Genomic DNA, 21369 nt, shown 5'->3' with positions numbered 1-21369 from the left:
GTCGTCTTGCGTCAAAACCTTGAGATTAAATGCCGACGCCGTGCACGATTTGGTCCGTTCACGGTGCTCCTAACTCTCGATTCACTCAGGCCGTTCCATCGTTCAACAGGGAATCATCGACGCGTTAAAGCGCGTTTTCATGCCGGGGCGAATGATCGCGATTTAGAGCGAGAGCGTGTGTGCAGCGCCATTCGATGACTGGAAAAGTTACAGAGCACGGCGATCGAGCAATTACCGGGCGGGCGCCATCGCGAACGTGATCGTCATCGTCATCGATGCCCGGACGGTACCACCGGACCGGGCCATCACGCTTTATTAGCGCGACGATCGGGACAATCGGTCCAATGATTACAGCCGAAACATAATCGTTAACGCGTACGACCCATTAATGACTATGGACCATTCTCGATGCCAAATTGGTGGCGGCGAATGGGCTCGAGAGAGCGGATCGCGCGCACTCTATATACACCTGCATACGCGCGGTATGCGTGTAACCGCGTAAACGCGGACGCTTCACGCGGTCGATGATGAACGTATTTGCGCACCGCCCGTTAATCCCCGTTACGACGAATCAAAACGTAAACGCTAACATCCCCAGCGTTTGGCTGACAATTCAACCCCCTCGTCCTCTCTCTCTCTCTCTCTCTCTCTCTTTCTCTCTCTTATATATATATATATCTCTGTTCATTTCTCCATTGATCTTTCCGCGGGCGTTGCACGCGGGAACTTTTCCGTACTCTCCCATGGAGGAAACGCGTGTCTTGCCGGAAGCTACTGGTCTTCTCTGTTTCGCCCCACCTCTGCGTTGCTCTCTTCGTCTCGCGAAATCGGCTCGTTCCTCCATAATTTATGAGATTCTCCGTCTGTCCGTGAGGCCTTTCCTCGCGACGTTATAATTAGAAATATGCTTACGGCCGTAATTCCGGGTGGAGCGGAACGGAACGCTCGGCTCCGTCGGGGTGGGGTGGCTGGGTTGGAGGGTGAGCACGTTTACTGCCAATAAGGGACGCATGCATAATAGAAAGCCGTAGATGGTAGTCGACCGACCGACAGAAGGACTTACACGGGAATGCTACTTTACGAGGACTCGTATTACGAGGGTTGCGAATTCGTCGTCTTTCATACGAGCGGCCCGGATATCGAGTCCGCGTTCCGCGGCTCAACCAACGACTGGCCTCTCTTCTCTCCGTTCTCTCGTTCTTTCGTACAAAAGAGAAACCGAGAAAATTATTGCGTCCCTCGAATCCCAGAATTTGTTCGCACGATACGTGAAATACCACGCGATGTACGAATTTCTTGCCAATGCCCGGCGATCGTGCCCGAGGGTGCTCTCTTCCGAGAGCCACGACATCGAGCGTGAAAATTCCGTTCGACGAATCTCCGCATTGACGTCACGCTGGTTTGCTGTACGCCACGAGAGAAGCTTCGCAGAGTTGGGGAGAGACGAGCCGTGACAAAAGGAAGAGAGATAGAGAGAGAAAGAGTAGTACTCGGGTGTTGGGTTTACTCGAGGTAGGGTGACACCAGTCGTAATAACGGGTTACTTGTTACGTTTATTTATCGCGTGTGATCTCGCCTGATTCGAGACCTATTGCGCTGGAATTACGTGCCACGTCGACAACTTTTTGTTCCAAATTGCAACACTTTTTCAGTTCTAAGTATATTGAAATGTAACCCAGGCAAAACAAATAATAAATTTATTATTTCTTGAAATTTTCTATCCAGTGATATACTGACGAGTTTAAAAAGAAAGCGACGAATTATTGTGTACGGTTCGGTCGCTCGTTATGGTCCGCAATCAGTTGCCCAGCGCAAGTGGTTAACCTCTTACGCTGGAATGACGTGTCACGCACGTGAAGAATTCGTTGTCCCAAAATTACAATATTTTCTTAATTTTAAGTATACTAAAGTATAACTCAGGCAAAACAAATGATAAATTTATTACTACTCAATAATTTCTATTCAGTGACATTACACTGACGAGTTCAAAAGAAAAAGAAAGCGGCAAATTATTGTGTATGGTTCGGTCGCTCGTTATGGTCCGCAGTCAGTTGCCCAGCGCAAGTGGTTAACCTCTTACGCTGGAATGACGTGTCACGCACGTGAAGAATTCTTTGTCCCAAAATCGCAATATTTTCTCAATTTTAAGTATACTAAAGTATAACTCGGGCAAAACAAATGATAAATTTATTACTACTCAATAATTTCTATCCAGTGACATCACACTGACGAGTTCAAAAGAAAAAGAAAGCGACAAATTATTGTGTATGGTTCGGTCGCTCGTTATGGTCCGCAGTCAGTTGCCCAGCGCAATTGGTTAACCTCTTACGCTGGAATGACGTGTCACGCACGTGGAGAATTCTTTGTCCCAAAATTGCAATATTTTCTCAATTTTAAGTATACTAAAGTATAACTCAGGCAAAACAAATGATAAATTTATTACTACTCAATAATTTCTATCCAGCGATATCATACCGACGCGTTCAAAAAGAAAGCGACGAATTATTGTGTACAGTTTGATCGCTCGTTATGGTCCGCAATCAGTTGCCCAGCGCAATTGGTAAACGCAGCTCGGTCAACCGAAGGAAAATCTTTCTTTTTTTTTTTTCAGATTTTGCAGATGAGTTGCGTTCATCCCGAATCGATTTCAAGTACCTATGGATGTAAGAAGATGTGGAATTTGCTACGGTAAGGAAGAAGGGCGGCGAGGATCGATCGGACGGTTTATCGCAAAGGACTGGTGGCTCGCGAGGAACAAAGCTACACATACACACACACGTTCCACGACGGCCTACTCGCGAGGAGGACTATGCTCCGGTACGCGCAGAATTTTCGCAGGCGTTTCTCCGCGCGCAACGCGAGACGATTCGAGCTTGCGCTCGCGCTGGCCTACCGGAGCAGGAAGAGGAAGTGGGAGAAGAAGAGGAGGAAGCCGACCATGTATGCACGCGCGCGCGCCGGGCGCTCAAGTAATTCGCGCAATTTCATCTAAATTCCGCGGCAACGAAATTTCTCGCGTCGTCGTCTCTGTGCCTGCGCGACTCGTACACAAACCATCCGAAGGGTTACATACGTGTGCTCTCCTACGTAGAACAGAGCCTCTCTAATGGTATTTCTTACGCTCTTTATTTATCGCGGGGCGGACTGGCGCGCGAGCGCACAAGCGAGCACACTCGCTCGCCACGTTATTACGAAATACGATTAGGTGGGTATACTACGGTGCTCTCTTTCATTTCTCGTCTCCACCCTCCTTCTGGCTGTCGAGCCTTTGGCTATTTCGAATATTTGGGCATTCGAACGATGCCGATGCTCAAAATATCGTGTCGTGCATCGAAACGGGTCGGTTTCGCGCCTTTCGTTCGCCACGATAATAGCCGAACTCTTTTTTTTACGTTACACTGGCCTCCTCGAGCAACGTCCCAACGAAACTGTCTTTGGAACACTCAACAGATACAATGTTTCTTCAAATTTACACGCCAATTCTTTAGCCAAGAATTTGCTTCTTTTTTTGCTATTAGGATGCACTCAGTGGATGTTTCGGGTAATCATCGCGTTTGCCATAATCGCGTGAGTAATAAATCGTGGGAAAACGTGCTTACGTCCCGTTCTGACAGCAAATAGACTGTAACTAGACGGCGAAACAGACCTAAACCGCCGCCTATTTCCTCGCTCGTGGAATCGCCTCGTGCCTGCCCGCCTGCGTAAATAAGCTGTCGCGTTTTATTTCCTTCCTCCTGCCTTTCTCTCGGCCGTCTCGCGGAATATTCCAGCCGCTTGTCGAGAATATTGCGAGCAACCGGTTGCACGCTTGGCCAAGTAGCCGAGAAATTCACCCCTCCGGCTACGCCGGGCTTTCATCGACGCTAACTTTTCTTCGTGCCGCGTGTCCGCATTTAATCCGCCGCTATTGTCCTCTGCTCTTGTTTCTCCTTTCCACGCGACTCGCCTAACGCGAAAGTGCTATCGCATAATCGCGATTGCGTAACCGTCTTCTGCCTCGTCGATCCACGGATTAATCTCGTCGCATCGATTATCTTCCTGTTTCGTGTTTCGCGTAGCTTTCGAATTTAACCCCCTGCGCTGGCAGCTGGTTCGCGGACCATAACGAGCGACCGAACCGTACACAACAATTTGTCGCTTTCTTCCTCTTTTTGAACTCGTCGGTGATGACATCACTGGATAGAAATTATTAAAGAGGTAATAAACTTTGTTGGTTGAAAAAGGGGATAAAAAAATCAGATTTCTCTGTTCCTGCCGCTCGAATCACTATCACTGTTACTCTCCAGCTTGCTACTCTTATCTCCACTATTACTCATTGCTCACTAATAATCGTCAATAACAACTAATCTCTCACAAACTTATCATTTGTTTCGCCTGGGTTATATTTACCTAAAACTGAAAAAAAAAATGTTGAAGAGAAAAAAATTCTCGACGTGCGTGGCACGTCATTCGAGCGCAAGAGGTGAAATCGAATGGAAGGAATCAATCATCCCGCGTGCCTGTCTCGCGAATTTTCACCGGTTTCTTTTGCTGAAAGTGGCCAATCTACTGCAAGGTATCGCGCAACGATCTATTTTCACGGTAATTCACGCGGAGTCGCACGTATCGGCGCGTACGACGCGTAAACGCCGCAGCTCGCAGGCCCACCAGCGCATTAACAATTATATTACGGAAGCTCACTGTTACGCGCGAGCGAATTCATACGTGTGCCTTCGGGGCTCCGCGTGGGGTGAAGGCAACTACCGAGAGAAAAAATACACTCCGGGAAAGGAGGTTCGGAGAGTGGTGGACAGCGAGTTGAGCTGGTCCAGCGGGATCTGCGGATTGCAAGTGATTGCACTTAGCTGCTCCGGATAATTCCTGCTTGGAACGAAGCGAATCTACGTGGGAGTTTGTTGTCGCGTGACAATGTCGCTGCGTGCGCGTCAAGGGATTCGCGAACGTTCTTCTCGAGAGGAAAACGAGACCGAGACCGATCCAAAGAGGAGTATAGGGGGCCGGTGGTTTTCTCTGGCCCGTCTGGTCGGCTTTGTTCTCGCGCACGGCAGAAAGGGTCGAAGGAGGCGAGCGTAGACCCTTGACAGCTTCGGTTACCCTTTGGTCGCGTCGTAACAGTGGCTGTGATTTAATTTTTTCTCGCTGTCCAAGAGAGAAAGAGACCGGGAGGGGGGAGGGGCAGAGTGTCATATTCACGACACGGGCCGGTGGATGGCGCAAAAGCGAGAGAGACACCCGGCCCTCGGCCATTGAAGGACTATACCGAGAGAGCGAAATCAAGCGGGGGTTCGTACCGGTGCCAGCCGAAGAGCCAGAGAAACGGACAGGGACGAAACGAGAGAGACAAAGCGAGTGACGGAGATGGAGACCGAGTGAACGAGTGTGTGTATGTATGAGAGAGAGAGAGAGAGAGAGAGAGAGAGAGAGAGAGAGAGAAAGGGGGCGAGGACGAGTAGTCTCGGCGAGACTTAATTAAACAGCGGGCAAAGCCAGGTTAGTTCACAAAGTGACCGCGGCACCTACCCCCTTGTAGCCACCAGCATCGGCTCTTCGCCGATATAGCTACCTTCTGGGGATATACTAGCCCACGTATCGGCTTCCAACGGCGAACGGCTACCGCTGCCGCCACCGTCCAACGTCCAACGTCCAACGTCGCTCTACCTTCGATCGATCGATCGAACCTGATTTTATCGCACGTCCCCCGGACTTTCCCAAGATTTTTAATCCCCTTTTAATCGGCTCTTTCTCCCCTATCGACTACACGATATTCTTGGCACGACCCAACGGTTTCGCTTCAGCGAACGTTGCGAATCTCAGCGCCGCGGGGGCGAGCTGCGCTCGCTCCGTTCTTTCTGCCCTCGGGTCTTTCCCCCGCCGGAGAACAAAGCAAAGACCGGCAAAAATTCGCGGCGAAAAATCGAAGCGGCGCACGATGCCCTGGCAGAGGGACGGCCGACAGGCCAAAAGGGGCTCGCTGCTCGGTGGCGACACCTTTGTCGTGGCACCACTCGCACCCCCGCCACCAAGGGGGAAAGAAGGGTTTATTTTCGCGGGGCGGTGGCGGCGTGACAGAGTAGTCGCCGGTGTCAGCGTCGCCATCCGACGTTCTTTTTATCTCAAAGCCGTATCCCTTTTGCGCCTCTTCTGTATTCCTCAATTTCCAATGAGTCGGAATACGACATGAAACGCTAAACTGCCACAAAGGGGGTAAGCCGCTCTCGCCGGTCGAACCCTTTGCCCGATCTGCTCTCTTCTCGCAGCGATGATCCAGGTGGAACCTCGCCCCCGTTCCCCACTCTCCTCCCTATCAGTTCCCCACCCTTTCTCCCGTTCGATTCTTTGTCACACCGCATTAGATTCGCTTCTGTTCCTGTCATTACTCGGAACGAATTCGCGAAACCATTACCGGTCCTCGTCCTCGTCCTCGGCGTCTGTCGATTTTTCCTCGAGCGCCGCTGGTGAATCATCGGCCAAGTCGTTGTCCCAGAGACCGGGAGAAGATCGAAAGAGAAATCTGGATTCGAGTCGAACCAAAAAAACCTCGAAATTCGAGTGCTGGCGTAAACGTACGCGCAGTTTTTTTTACTTATGTTTAAACTAGACTTGTATACACATACAAACCGACGCGTGACGATGTTCAACTCTGTCCAACACATGTCGTTCGTTTATTACCTCCAACGTGGTACCCGACTTTTATCGTAAACGTACGATACGCGTTGGACGCAGCGCTCGCACGCTGCGCGCGTATTTCCGGGGAGAAGAAGAATCACCTACTTGCCTCCCTTGTGCACCTCCACCCTAATAAGTCCGTCAATGTTTGCCCAGCGCGACAGTGACTTTGTTCTGGCGCAACGATCACGCCGTGAGTTTCCGGTTGCGGGATTCAGTGAATCAGAATGGTCGGGCAAAGGATTCGTAGGCAAGCGAAGCCAGAGGAAGGGTGGTAATCGACACGTTTCCAACGGAGTGGCGTCGCCGAGGAGCAGAAGGACGCGCCGGCTGCGTGGACGGTCAGACGGAGACACAAGGGAGGACAACGTTGTTGCACGCATCCCCTCCTCCCTCCCCCTCCCGTACATCGGTTGCCTCGAGAGCAGTTACAATGCCGGAGAGGGTTCCGGCGATCGGTGTGTGTAAACGTTCACTTCAAAGCAAATCAGCTATCGTTACGCACGGGAGCACCGACGTCATCGATGTCCATACCCGTTGCCCGTTGTTGTTGTTGTTGTTGTTGTTGTTGTTGTTGTTGTTGTTGCTGTTGTTGTTGTTGTTATCGTTTTCCTCCTTGTCCACCTCCTCCTCGTCGTTGCGATCGTGATCGTCGCCGACGGTAGTCGTGGTTGCAAGCTCTTTTGAGAATTAGCTCTTGGAAGCTCGTTCGAAGATGACACGGCGGCGAGTTCCTTTGGCGTCGCGGCAGATACTTCGGATACTGGGTATGTCAGTCACGGACTATTGATCCGGGGGATGAATCTAATACGAGTAATTATAGGATACCGGGCACTGCGTCAGCAATCTTTGAGGGGATCGTCAACTGTGAACGGTGCAGCTAATGAACGGTTACCATTCCAGCGAGCCGTTCGATTTAGGCTTGTTTCAGCTTCAACTTTGACATATACATAAGTCGCGTCGTCGCACGAGCTTTCAAATATTTCGTCGCACGCCGTGGTGAATACGCGAGTGAATGTAGAGCTGCGAAAACTCGGGTATAGCGTGACGGTGGTGGTCGAACTGGGGTTGAAACGCGGCAAAGTCCCTTGGGTCCCAATTACACCGACACCCGATCCCGGCATTACGCAACGGCTAATTCAAGGGGCGAGGAGCATCGCGCGTATAAATCTCGGCTGGTTGATTGTACAGTTTCAATTCCGTTTGTCGTCACCGCGTCGTCGTTTCGATGCGGGGTGTATCGCGTCGCGGGGAAGCTGCGAAACGATTATTCTCTTTCACCCGCTGGCAGTCTCGCTTCCCCGTCGATTACCTTTTCCTCCTTTTTTCGCTGTTTTTCTTTTCTTTCTCTCGCGCTCTCTCTCTTTTTGGTTTCCCCGGGAGCGAACGGCGTGAAAGATTCGCGCGAGTTGAAGGAAACCGAGGGAACGGGAGGGAAGAGGAGGAACGAAGGCCGCGCCGAAAGGGTTGTTTCTCTCCGGCGACAAAAGGTTCGGTTAATTACGAGAAGGCCGCAAGTTCCTGGCTAAAGCTATGGCAAAGGCAGCTATCGGCTCCCAAGGCGATTCGCGGGTTTACGGAGGTTTACGCGCACTTTACGCGATGGCTTTTTGCTCTGGAGGAGCGCGCCGTTTGGTCGGTTGACGCGAGAAAGCCAGAATTTCCGGCCGCGGATCCAATCCAGAGCAGCTCTTGTTCCGCGTTCTATTTGTTATCCTAGCCTCCGCCGACCAATCGCGGCCTCTGCCTCCATTTTACACTCCTATTCGCCCTCGATGACGGCATAACGTCGTCGAAAAACCGCGAGCGCGATTAACGACACTTGAAGAACCCGGTTCACGTAAATTCTGGACACGACGTGGGAAACGTTATTCGCGTTCCTTCTGCGAGAGGAAAAAAATCTCGCTTTCCCCGCTCCAGACACAGCGCGAGCAAACAAACGTCGCTTTTTCAGTCTTTTCCAAATAAAGCGTACGTGTCGAGGAGATCAGAAACGAGGACTCGCCGAGGGATTCTCTGTCGTTGGTACGAAATGACGCGCAGAAGACGGGCAAGATCGCTGGGAGTATCGGCCCGTGCAAAGGTCATTTCATTGTTCAGCAACAACGTGTCCCATTTACGAGTTCCCCCGATCCGCGCGGGGAAGAACAACGACGAGGAAGCGTCGACTTCTCGCAACCCCTGCTAAGATAATACAGCCTGTCGGTCCGCGGGGGGTCGCAGGGATTTCAACCTTTACCAAAATGCCAAGCGGGGCTTTAAACGGGCTAATAACACCGCCGCCTCCTTCCCCCCCCCCCCCCCCGTCTACCCCACCGATTCCCTCCTTATTGCGCAAATTGCCCTCGCAGACACGAATACTGCGACCCGCCATAAAATTGATAAAGACATCGGGCGTGTTCCACCGACTTCCGTGTTAACGTCGCGAACCAGCCAATTTGCGGCCGTCGTGGAACAACGACGTGTGTGCACACCCTTCCCCGCGAAGAAACAAGAGAATGTCAATGTTTCTCTTTCGTTCCCGCTGGTCGTTACGATACTGGGTTCGGTTTGCACGGTTATAGCTGGCTCGTAGGATAATAGGCCGGCTGTGGTGTATAGGAAGAAAAGCAGCTCGCGTTGCTTTTCATTTGCGATCTGGTCATTAGCCGAATGAGAGGCGAGTGGGTCTTCTTAGCGAACGGCTGCGTCAATATTCTCTCGGATGATCGATCATCGGGAGGCCGGAACCACGGGAGGCCTCGCGTAAATTAAGTATCGTCTTACGCTGGTCGCCGCCTTAAAGAATCCTCGAAAATACGAGGCGAGGCGAGGCGAGCGAGGAATTCGTCGATGTAGCAGCATCGATCATCGCTTCCATCGGGAGACGGCGGAGAGGGACGAAAGCAAAAGTTTCGCGCGGAAAGATAAAGGTTCCTATAGTCGTTCGGGGGACGGTAGACTATTTCCTATATTTGCGATATCATAGAACTCGCTTGACATTATGGGTGGCGTCGGGGGTGGGCCGAGGGATAGATGGGCTATTCCGTGAGACCGGCTGTCATATTCATGTATTGACACTGAGCTGGTTGACTAATGGACTGCTGTTGTCACAGGCTCGTGTTACCGCGAGGGCCCGGCCCCTGCAACTCGTTTTTCCTGCGAATCGACCGAAACGCGTCCACGGGTTATACCAGGACGACGACGTCGACGTCGATGGCTCGCCTCTGCTGCCAGCCAAACCGACGTACCAAAAGAAACGAAAGAGAAAAAAATAAAATATCGGCTCGATCGAGCGAATGGACGATCGACGCGGGGCGAAAACGTGCATACCGCCTCCCTTTCTCTCTCTTTCTCTCTTTCTCTCTTTCTGCCTACGGAGAGGCACTTTTTTTTTGATACGGAGCGCAATATAGCGATCGTGCGCGCGTCCGCCCCGAAGCACGCGGATATTCCTGTCGGTCTTCTCCACTTTTACATATTTATCGCGTCTCGCATTGTGCTCGCGTCAGCCGGGACGCCGACATCTTTTGCCACGAAAATCCGCGATATTGAATTTGCCAGCCACCCCTCTGCCGTTTACGTTCCGCCATCTCCCTCGTTCCTTCGTCGACCAACGAATCGATTCGTTCGTATCAAAAACGCTTCCAGCTTGGACTCGCGTACCAGTGTCTTATCGGTCCAACGAACGGCCACGATCGAGATCTCGAACAGGAGGACAATGCGACACAATGGAGAGATCTTTTTTTTTTTTTTTCGACGCGAGTCGAAAGAGAAAAGAAGCAGAGAGAAAGAAGACACGGAGCTGACAAAGGTGGAGAGTGGGTGTCGATGCAGGGATCGAGTAGGTAGGTGGTCAAAGAGAAGCAGAGCTGGTAAACGCGAGACGACTATTCTATTACCGACTGACATTCGATACAAACTTGGCCGAGCGATCACGGCTTTGGCCGTTTCCTTCCTTCCTTCCTTCCTTCCTTCCTACCCTCTGTTTCTATCCTTCGTTCCATTAAAGTCGCGAAACAGTCGGGACGATAGCTGGCCCGAAGGAGGAGAAGCCTGGCCAAGTCGTGAGTGTGCACGAGGCTAGAGCCGAGGGTCCTTCGAGACTGGAATAATAGGATACGCCGAGACCCACGAGCGCGGCCGAGACTTTATAGCGGCGTGTCTCTTTCTGGCTGCTTTGATTTATCGCGGAGTTAAATGCCTCGACGTGGGAACGCCCTTTGAAACCTCTCCGCGTCGCGTCGATGATCGCACGATCGTACATGGGCGTATTGTCCTCGAAAAAGCTCGTTCCGCTGTCGCTGGATTCGTAAAGAGTATCCGTCGTTCGACAGGTCGATGACAGGCATCCATAAACGCGAATTTTCCGTGCGGTATACCAAAGGAAGAAGTTAGAGAATTGGATACTCACCTCGAACCTTCTGCTCGTCTTGCAGTTGTCGCTCGAGGCTGTCTTTCACCTCCCTCTCTCGGAGAACGTCCATCTTCAGTTCGGCTGTAACCAGAAGTATTCGATCTTTGAAATCGACGAATGGATCTTGTATGTTTAATTATTACGAAACACCGGGCTCCACCGTCTTTTCCCAAAAGACAGCGGGATCCCAGACGGGAGAACATTGCACGGTCTGGCGGGTCCGTGATTAAATCCAACGGACGGCGATCGGACCAGAGCTCGCGTAGTTACCTCTAATAGAATTACACCGAGATGCACGACGATCATCCCGACCGCGTTCCTCTCAGCTTGTCTCCAAGAACGCCTGCCCCTTTCCCCGTCTTTGCGAACTCCCCCCGTTACCCTTGGGACTCGCCACGCTAAATTAGCCATTTCGAATCTCGGCAAGAGGGTGGTAGAGATCCTCTTCGTACGAAAATTCGCGTTATCAACCTCGTCTTCACGAGGATTCACGACTCGGTTTACGAAACGGTCGAAGAAACGCGCTGCTTGCTTGAAGCGTTGGATTATCGACGTCCCCGAAAGCTAGCGGATCGAGCTGAAGACCCCTGGGCTATCGATGAAAAAGAAGAAAAAAAAAAAAAAAAAAAAAAAAAAAAAAAAGAGTCGGCTTTTCAGCCGGCGAAACGTTCCCAGGGTCTAAATCAAGCGGGCTAATTCGGTTTAAGGGAAGAAAAGAAAGCAGGGGAGGGGAGAAAAACGAGCTACCCTCTTTCTGGTCGTCTGCTTCTCGAATTACATTGGTAGCCAATGAGCCGCGCAGCTCGTAACGCGTCTCGCGGCTCATCGACCGATAAGCTGCTCGTTAGATCGCTACCAATTTGCGGACATTTCGCAGCAATCGTTTCTCTCGCGATTCCTACGGCCGAACGAATAAAATCGGCTCGATTCGGCAACGAATCGGTGAAACGATGCTAATCTATGTTCCATCCCTTGTGAAATATACAGGGGATTTCGTAACTTGTGGGGCCCACTTCGGGAGCTGATTGTACGCTTAAAAATAATGAAAAAAAAGTAATATAAATATATGTCCTATCAGTATGAGATATAATGAATTTTCTGTTTTAATTACATTTACAAAAATGCTCGAAATGACCAGCTTGCATTTGAAGACAAGCCTGCACGCGTCTTGTCATTCATCTGGTTACTCTCTCTATCATTCCTGGTGTTTCTTGAATTTGTCGGAAGTCTCGCTCCATTCTATTTCGTAGTATTTCAGTATTTTCAATCGATGTTGCGTGTACAATAGATTTTAAATGTCTCCGCAAATGAAAATCTAATGGATTCAAATACGGAGAACGAGCAGGCCATGCAATAGGACCTTCACGACCAATCCATTTATTTGCAAAGTGTTGAATTAAAAATTGCCTAGCCACTCGGCTGAAACGCGGCGGAACTTCATCATGCATAAACCGCATACGAAGTCGAATATCGACTGGACCTTCCTCTAATATTTCGTGTAAACGCGTGCTCAAAAAATCAACGTACTTTGTGCCTGTTAGTTTCTCATCAAGAAAAAAAAGATCCAATTAAAATTTTAAAATTTTATCAATTATTCCTGCCGAACTAAACTGGTGTTGATGTCTTGAATGCACAGTAACATGGGAGTTTTCTTCATCCCAATTACAATTATTATGAAAATTGAATATACCATCCCTGGTAAAACTAGTTTATTAGAGTTTACTCTGTTTATAAAATTCATTCATATCTCATAAACAAAGACAGATAGGACATATATTTATATGACTTTTCTTCATTATTTTTAGGCGTACAATCAGCTCCCGAAGTGGGTTCCACAACTTACGAAACACCCTGTATATCCCTGTTCCGCGCCGACTATTCCGACTTCAATATCGTTATAATTCCTCCTCCACTTTGAATCGGTACAGACACAGAGTGTCAGGATATAACTGTCGATTTATACGCGTGCATGTCAAGTGTGCCAAAGTGTGAGAGTTGTATATGTACGTTGGTACATTCAAGGACTTACTTTGTATATATATTATACGGTACGTACAACGTACGAAGAAAGTTCTAGAAAGAATAAACCTAGTGAACTAGTTTAAACAAGTGTCTATAAAATCAGAAATTTAATCGAGATTAAAAGTAACACCCTGGGAACTAATATTCCACCGCAACGAATTAACAAATTCCAACACAGAGATGAAAAAAAAAAAGAAAAAAAAGAAAAAGATATCGCGTTGGGATGTAAAGTACAGTTGGTAGAATTTCACTGGAGACAAAAGACAAAGTCGACAAGAGCGTGGAAAATGGCGGATTCGCGGCGGTGAGGGGGGCGGGTGGGAGGCGATGAGCCGCGTGGAGAATCAAGCTGGTAGATTAGGCAGGGGCGCGCGTCTCAGCAGTCTGCCAGCAATTTGAGAGCGTTTGCGAGGTCCATTAACGGCGGTAACTCTTCACGACCGGCCGCCACGAAGATTCAATTTGAATGCTAACCAGAATAGGAAGTTCGCGCCGGAGCCCCGGCCGCTACGTGTATACGTTACGCGGCAGCCCCTTCCTGCCGTTTCTCCCGCCTGTCCACCACCCCACTTCCCACCCTGTTATTGCCAATTTCGGCGCGTTTCTGCAGCCCACTTTGCGATCGTTTAGATTATCATCTCTCCCGGTTTCTCTTTCTCTCGTCTCGATGTTAGGGTCTCGTTCGACTCGCTCCCCTTCCTCCCCCACCTCCACCCCCCTTCCACTCCTAAACCTCTATACTTCTCTTCTCTGCCTCGTCTACCTTGCCCTCGGTACCTAACGTTTCCGGGGATAATTGAACTTTATTAGAGATCGTCGTCGACGCGTACGTCAACTCCGCCGCTCATTCCCCGGGTCGATTCGAATCGACTCGGTTTAACCATCACCCTGTCTACTCTCTCGTTGTCTTTTTCCATCATCCCCCTGTTAAATACAACCTTTCGAGTCTGTGTACGTATACACGCATCTTCCGAGGAATCAAGGGATCAAGTCGCAAGCAGTGAAAACCAATTCTTCGTAGGCGGTTGGTACGACGGGGGGGCAAAGGAAGTTATTGAAATTCGACCACGAACCCGCGGCCATTAAAATTTCAGGGCCAAACGTTTCGGCCACGACTGCCTCGTAAGAAAATTCGCCCCTCGAAAGAGGGGCTGTATCTCTCGGTCGTCGTTCCCCTGTCAATTATGCAGAGATAAATATAAATAATGTTTATTTGGTAAAAGTAATAATAATAGAGCAACAAATAATTAAATCAGACAAGTTACATTCAAACAACACGGATTAACAACTCAAATAAACTCTTTTAACAACACAATTGACACTTTTAATAGCTCTCTCTCTCTCTCTCTCTCTCTCTCTCTCTCAACGTTGTCTCACGACTCGCTCGACTTGGTTCTTTTCAAAAAGAAAAGCGCACCACGCCTACGCTTATACTTCAAGCGCCACATTCATATTTTATCATATTTCTATGATCAACAAACAGGCTATATGTTATATAACTACAGATTAATTATAATAACCGATACTACGTGTCCCATTGAAATCGCAGATTTGCCCGACAACAGTTTTTATCGACAACGACATTAGACAATTGGATATCGCCCACAGACGTTGCCTCAGTTTGCGTTCGGCTATGGTTTCTATTGCTACTAGTATATCGAATAAAGTTATAATCATTCTTATTGTTAGTGAAAATTGTTAATTATGCAAAAATGTCTCGACCATATCCAGAAAATGATGATTCTGTTATTGCCGAATATATGTTATCAACTGAAACAGGAAATACAACTAAACCTAATCTAACCTTGCGTTATCATTAGAAAAACAGTGATGAACAAATATCATGATAATGTCATCGGCCAGTATCATTGTCGGCTAAAACTGTTGTCGATAGAAATTCGGGCAAATCTAGAGTCGATGAAATATTGTCGGTGAATTCGATGATTTTAACGTGACCCGATACTACAGTTACATGTTTCTTAATCGCGAGTTATTCTGTAAACCGTGAATTACGCGTGGTTTAATTCGTTAGCCACCCGGTAACGAATTTACCAGATGGCGGCCTCGTTTCCTCGTTGTTCGAAAAATCGGCAAAGGGGAATCGAGGATTACTCTCAAGGAGTAATCGTTGTAAATTGTTTCAGATTCGAGCGGCAAGCCGCGGATCGCGACTCGTTGAGATGCGGATGGAATCGTCGGAGGATTATCGCCCCGCGGAATCGGAGCCTAGGCGAAGGACCATCGGCGATAATAATATTCACGGTAGCCCGAGCCACTCTGGCCCGGCAACAATAACGGTGCAACGGAACGTGCATGCCACTGTTACCGGAGCGATTCATGGTTATTGATTAGTATATGGTTGGCGGGAAGACGGGAGGCGGCGGTGGCGGTGGCGGTGGCGGTGTAGCGTTCACATCCCCGGAGGGCTTGTACGACGACGTGTACGCGTGGTATAGCTTCTGCGCGGCGCTAAGATATTCGCAGGGCCTCGGGCCACCCTCAGAAACAACAATGTCAACTTAGCCGTGCCGCCGTGCCCTGCAATCGTTTGAATAGTATAATGTAGCTTTCGTGTTACGCTCCGCCGTCCTCCGACACGCGTCCATCGATATATCGCCGCGTTCGACCTACGCCTACGCCCACGCAACGTTCCTCGTCGTCTCGTGGATTCGCCTAATCGCCACTCTTCTGCGCGTTCTTCGCCTTCCACGAGGCAAGCGACATCGGAGTGGCGTTTGCCAGTTTAACTCGGTAATCAGAGCTGGGCGAAATACTATCTTAAATGGCAAGTAGTGAATAGATATTTTATTTTACATCGTGCATGTGTTTTTGAAAATAAAATATTTCATTTGTTGTAACAAATTTCCAGAATAATATTTCAAATAGTATTTTATATAGAGAAACGCTGAAATTATTTGTACCATTTTTTTTCCTTTATGGAAGCACACAGTGACGATATTGGGGACAATGGTGGGCAACATTGCAGAGTTAGAACTACTGCAATATTTAGGCGATAAGGATTTGCAAATTCAAAATATAAATACATGAAACAATTATTTTAAAAATATAATACGCCAATTCCGTTTTCCAGTTGAAAGACTGTTTAATTTCTTCGTCCACGAAGGGGCAGTTTAAATGATGAAAATTTCGAACGATGCACTTTGTTACATGCGAATAGCTGTATTTAAAAAGAAGATATTGTGATTTCTTACTTTTTCTTATCTCAGTTTACGTTATGTTAATCATTTTTACAATTCATTTTCAGATTAAGAACTATGAGAAGTATTTTATTTTATGCTTTATATTATTAAAATAGAAAATATTTTATTTTATATTTTAGATTATCAAAATGAAATATTTTCATAATTAGCTTTAGATTGTCAAAATAAAATATTTTATGTCCTATTTGAAATACTATTTTATTTGAATTGTGAAGAATCCATTATTTAAAATAGTATAAAATAGTATAAAATAGTATAAACTAGTATAAACTAATATAAAATAGTATAAAATAGTATAAAAATTTTCTCTATAAATATTACCTAGCTCTGTCGGTAATAAACCGCCATTGAGGATTATTTCGGTAATTTATAGCTTCACTCTTACTTACTCGCGTCGTTGCGAGATTCCGTCGTCCTTTCGGCGCGAGGTAACATTCCCTCGACCGTTACACGTAAGAATCGAACGTTCATCGCGACCGGCGTGCGAATTTCATAAATTTCCTGACTCCGAATCCCGATTAATCCCGCGGCTCGCGTTATTTACCCACGCGGGGGTTTCCTCGGGCCGGAGGGTGGGCTCTCCCGAAACAACGATATTATTGTTTCCACCCTTGCATATTATAAGCGCGTAACGATCGCTCTGCCGTACATACTCGCAACTTTGTCCTTTCCCGCGGGCATAGCCGTCTCCGTGGCACTTCAATTGTCTACGACGCTCGCCAACGGATCTCACCGCGATCAACCAAACCTAAAGAAAGTTATCCACCGTTGTTTCTGATTTAGATTGGATAATTTAGGTTGGTAGATGGCGATGTTCGAACCGATTGCGAAGCTGGAAGGATGACGCTCGTTGATTCGCGATTTTGCTCGATCGTAAGACGACGGAGGGGCCAATAGTTATCCTGCGCGGATTACGATCCTCGGCTAAGGGCTACAAGGGTTTCCCTCCTACAGGATTTAAGACGGACTTAGGCCTTGTTCCGGTCGCTGACCACTTTGCCTCCCATTAACCATTAACGGATCTAACGAAAATAGGATTAGATCGCAGCTAGTCGGGCTCGCGCACTAAAACTACTGGCCGTTTGCGCCGGGCGTCGGGTTTCTTCGCCGAAAAGCCGCGCGCACGGATTATCCAACTTCTTCGTTGTCGTCGTCGTCGTCGTCGTCGTCGATTGGCAGTCGCCACGACAATTCTTTCTCGTTTACGTATCTGTCACACGAAGATTCGGCTGCGATTCAATTTATGTTTTACGATTGAAAAGATTGTGATCGAAGATTCGACAAAAGGATTCATCATTGTCAATTGAAAGGCACAGAAAAGAGATGACTATGGTATTTATGAAAAAATTTGTAGGGAGTTTGTGTCGAATTTTAAATAGAATATACGAGATATGAAAATATACAGGGAGTTTCAAAGTTTGAAAGTGTGTTTTTTACGGGTAAAAATAAGGAAAGAAAATGTCATGTCAGCAAAAAGCCCATAAATTCTTTATTAGAACGACAATATAAAACGTAAAATTATACGTACTTATGCGTGATTACATGTGTTTCGAATTTTTTATACTTATATTTGCATTTCATCAGAATTGATATCGAAAGACTATTAATTTTACTATAAGCCGAATTTCGTATCAACTTTGTCAAATTTTGATTCTTGCAATCAATATTTCTGTACTGTAAATTTTTACTTTTAAAGATAACGAATACTTTTTCACAAGTAACGTAAACAGAAGTCTGAAAATGTAAGGTTTAGAAGATCAAGAAATTGCTTTCTTTAAATATAATAATAATAATTACAACAATATTACAACAATAATTGTTGTTATTATTTGTCATTAATTATTAATATTATAATAATATTGAAGAACAATTGGTACTTTCGAATAAAGCATTTACGGGCATTTTGGTACATAACATTTTAGTTTTATTTTTACCTGTAGAACACATTGGCAAAGTTTGTCCACTAAACTTTGAAAGATAATATAAGATGTCTAAAATGTAGTGTTTCTAATAAAGTTTAATTTACAAAATAATTTTCTAATTATTATATTCTCAAAAATATGATTTTGTATAAAAATCTACGTCTATCATCTTTTTGCGATGAATCAAATTATGAAAGTACATTATTTTATTTTTCTGACACTCGGACATTAATCATGTACATACGCAGGTGCTAAATGTACTTAAAGTATCATTCGGAGTGTATTTAAACACTCGGAATGCTCAAAATTCGAGCTTTGATTCGAAGAAGCAGATACATATACAACTTGACTATTCAAATTGAAATCTAATTACTCGAATATCTAAATCTAAGCTAGTATACTCGAACATGTATTTTGATTTAAGTGATTAATAAAATATGAAGCTCTTCTTATACATTTGAATTTAGATTAAAACAACTAATTGCCAATATATTTATTAATACACTGAAACATCAATTAAAAAACAAGACGAGCAGAAATCTCGTAATTTTATCGAATTGAAATATAATCAACAGAATAAATGAATTTACAATATAATTGTATGTTCTAAAATAGATAGTATAGATATAATGTTCAACAGAAATTTTATTTATGACATATAAAATATTAATTTTTAACTATCTTGTAATAACATCACGACTTTGTTTTCTCTAATCCGAATCGAAATATTGAATACTGGATACATACAAAAATACGAAACGCATGAGACGGATGTTGAATGGCATAAGTCGTGAACATTAAGTATTAATCAATAGAATTAGAATAAGGCACTCGACACTGATACATCCATATATATTAATTAAACATGAGCAACTCGTCAATATAAAAAAAAACCAATTACTACGAAACATATACATATGTATTTTATTTATATTTTCATAAGAAATCTGTCTATGAAATGTCCAAATACTTTTCAACACAAATTTAAACAAGTAAAATTTGCATTTGCAATATATTACTATACTACTAGTATTATATATTAATTTAATTATGATCAAATATATAGAACAATAACAAATAAAGCACTGTGATATCGAGTTTTAAGAGAAAGCCTTTCGCTCTTAAAACAGTTTCATTCGTCAAGACTTTAGCTCATCTGAACTGCACATCCACGGCCTAACTCGAGCAAGTATGACGCGTAAATTGTATCAACGAGTTTACAAATGTGACAGTATTCGTGGCGCCGCGCCATGGGCATAGTTTGCGCGATCGATCGGAGAATGACTTATCCTCCAGTCATAGCAAATATTGTTGCATATGTTCTTCCCGATGCTTTCCCATTCTAAGACAACTCCCCTTTCTCTTCCTATAATTATGGTATCAAACACTCGCGAGCGTCGTCGTTTTAGAGTACACAATGTTACCTGCGTGAATGTTACAATCATGTTGTTGCCATCGATCCGAATGTGAACGCGAACTTTAACTTTCCTTGTAACTAATCTTTCTCGCGCCAACGATCAATTCCTTATCTAGACAATTCGTAAAGAGTTCTTGAATCCAGCAACGTCCATTCGCATCGTTCTTGATAACCGCAAAGACAATCGGACAAGACGAGCAGGAGGAACGCGATTCCTAAGCGGCGGTAGGATCGTAGGTGAATAGTTTCGATATCTCGGTCGGCAGTGAAGAGCAGCGGGACTTCGGTGGCTGTGGCTGGTCGCACGAACTCCGCCGGAGATACGGCGGAGAGCGTTTTCGCGTTTCAAGATAATCCTTCCTTCCTTCGGGAACAGACTCTCCAGGATATCTTGCAAAGTTATTGCACGGCCGTCGCTTAGAAACCGCCGCTCCTGCGATATCGCGTCACTCCGCTCTTTCCATCTTCGTCGATCTTTGCTTTTCCACCGTGCAGGAATTTCAATTTCGAAGAACATAGAAGATCGGGACGCGCAAGTAATTCAGCTCTGTGCTAAACCCTTCTCGCATAGTGGCTCGTACATGCGATATGAACTTTTATTCATTTTCCATCTGACTTTTTTTTTTATATGTATCATTTACGAATCTGTCATTTCAGAACTATAACTTTATTCTTAATTTTCATTGAATTCAGAGTTAGAAATGATAATTAATTATTACATTAATTTTCGGTATCTATAGTTTATATAGAACTAAATAAGTTTTTATTTTGTTTGAAAATTATAGTGTGAGTAACTAAAATAATGAGCAGGGATCACAATTATTGTAATCAGAATACATATATGTTTTGGCCAGTCCACGTGCCACGCCATGTTTGATGTATCATGGTATTATGATTTTTAAACATTAACTGTTGTTCATAAGTAAGGAAAGTGAATGATTTCCATCTGACTTTTTTTTTTTATATGTATCATTTACGAATCTGTCATTTCAGAACTATAACTTTATTCTTAATTTTCATTGAATTCAGAGTTAGAAATGATAATTAATTATTACATTAATTTTCGGTATCTATAGTTTATATAGAACTAAATAAGTTTTTATTTTGTTTGAAAATTATAGTGTAAGTAACTAAAATAATTAGTAGGAAACACAATTATTATAATCAGAATACATATATGTTTTGGCCAGTCCACGTGCCACGCCATGTTTGATGTATCATGGTATTATGATTTTTAAACATTAACTGTTGTTCATAAGTAGGGAAAGTGAATGATTTCCATCTGACCTTTTTTTTTTTTTATATGTATTATTTACGAATCTGTCATTTCAGAACTATAACTTTATTCTTAATTTTCATTAAATTGAGAGTTAGAAATGATAATTAATTATTACGTTAATTTTCGGTATCTATAGTTTATATAGGACTAAATAAGATTTTATTTTGTTTGAATATTATAGTGTGAGTAACTAAAATAATGAGCAGGGATCACAATTATTGTAATCAGAATACATATATGTTTTGGCCAGTCCACGTGCCATGTTTGACATATAAATTAATATTAACTGTATTTATAAGTAGGGAAAGTGGATGATTTCCAACTAACTTTTTTTTATATATATCATTTACAAATCTGCCATTTTATAACCATGACTTTATTCTTAATTTTCATTGACTTCGGAGTTAGAAATGATAATTAATAATTATTACGTTAATTTTCGGTAT

At 45.2% G+C, this 21369-nt stretch overlaps 1 protein-coding gene across 3 annotated transcripts in view; it reads right to left on the bottom strand.

The window, feature by feature from the left end:
* Positions 1-21369, bottom strand: part of LOC122532785 (dachshund homolog 2) — a 182866-nt gene that overhangs the window by 27424 nt on the left and 134073 nt on the right. For all 3 annotated transcript variants that reach the window (XM_043661875.1, XM_043661873.1, XM_043661874.1), the window contains exon 8: positions 11060-11143. In XM_043661875.1, the coding sequence (XP_043517810.1) occupies positions 11060-11143 (84 nt within the window). The remainder of the gene's footprint in view (positions 1-11059; positions 11144-21369) is intronic.

This window comes from Frieseomelitta varia, unplaced genomic scaffold (assembly GCF_011392965.1).
Source record: "Frieseomelitta varia isolate USP_RPSP 00005682 unplaced genomic scaffold, Fvar_1.2 scaffold_471, whole genome shotgun sequence".
NCBI lineage: Eukaryota > Metazoa > Arthropoda > Insecta > Hymenoptera > Apidae > Frieseomelitta > Frieseomelitta varia.
This window is presented reverse-complemented; position numbering and strand designations above follow the sequence as displayed.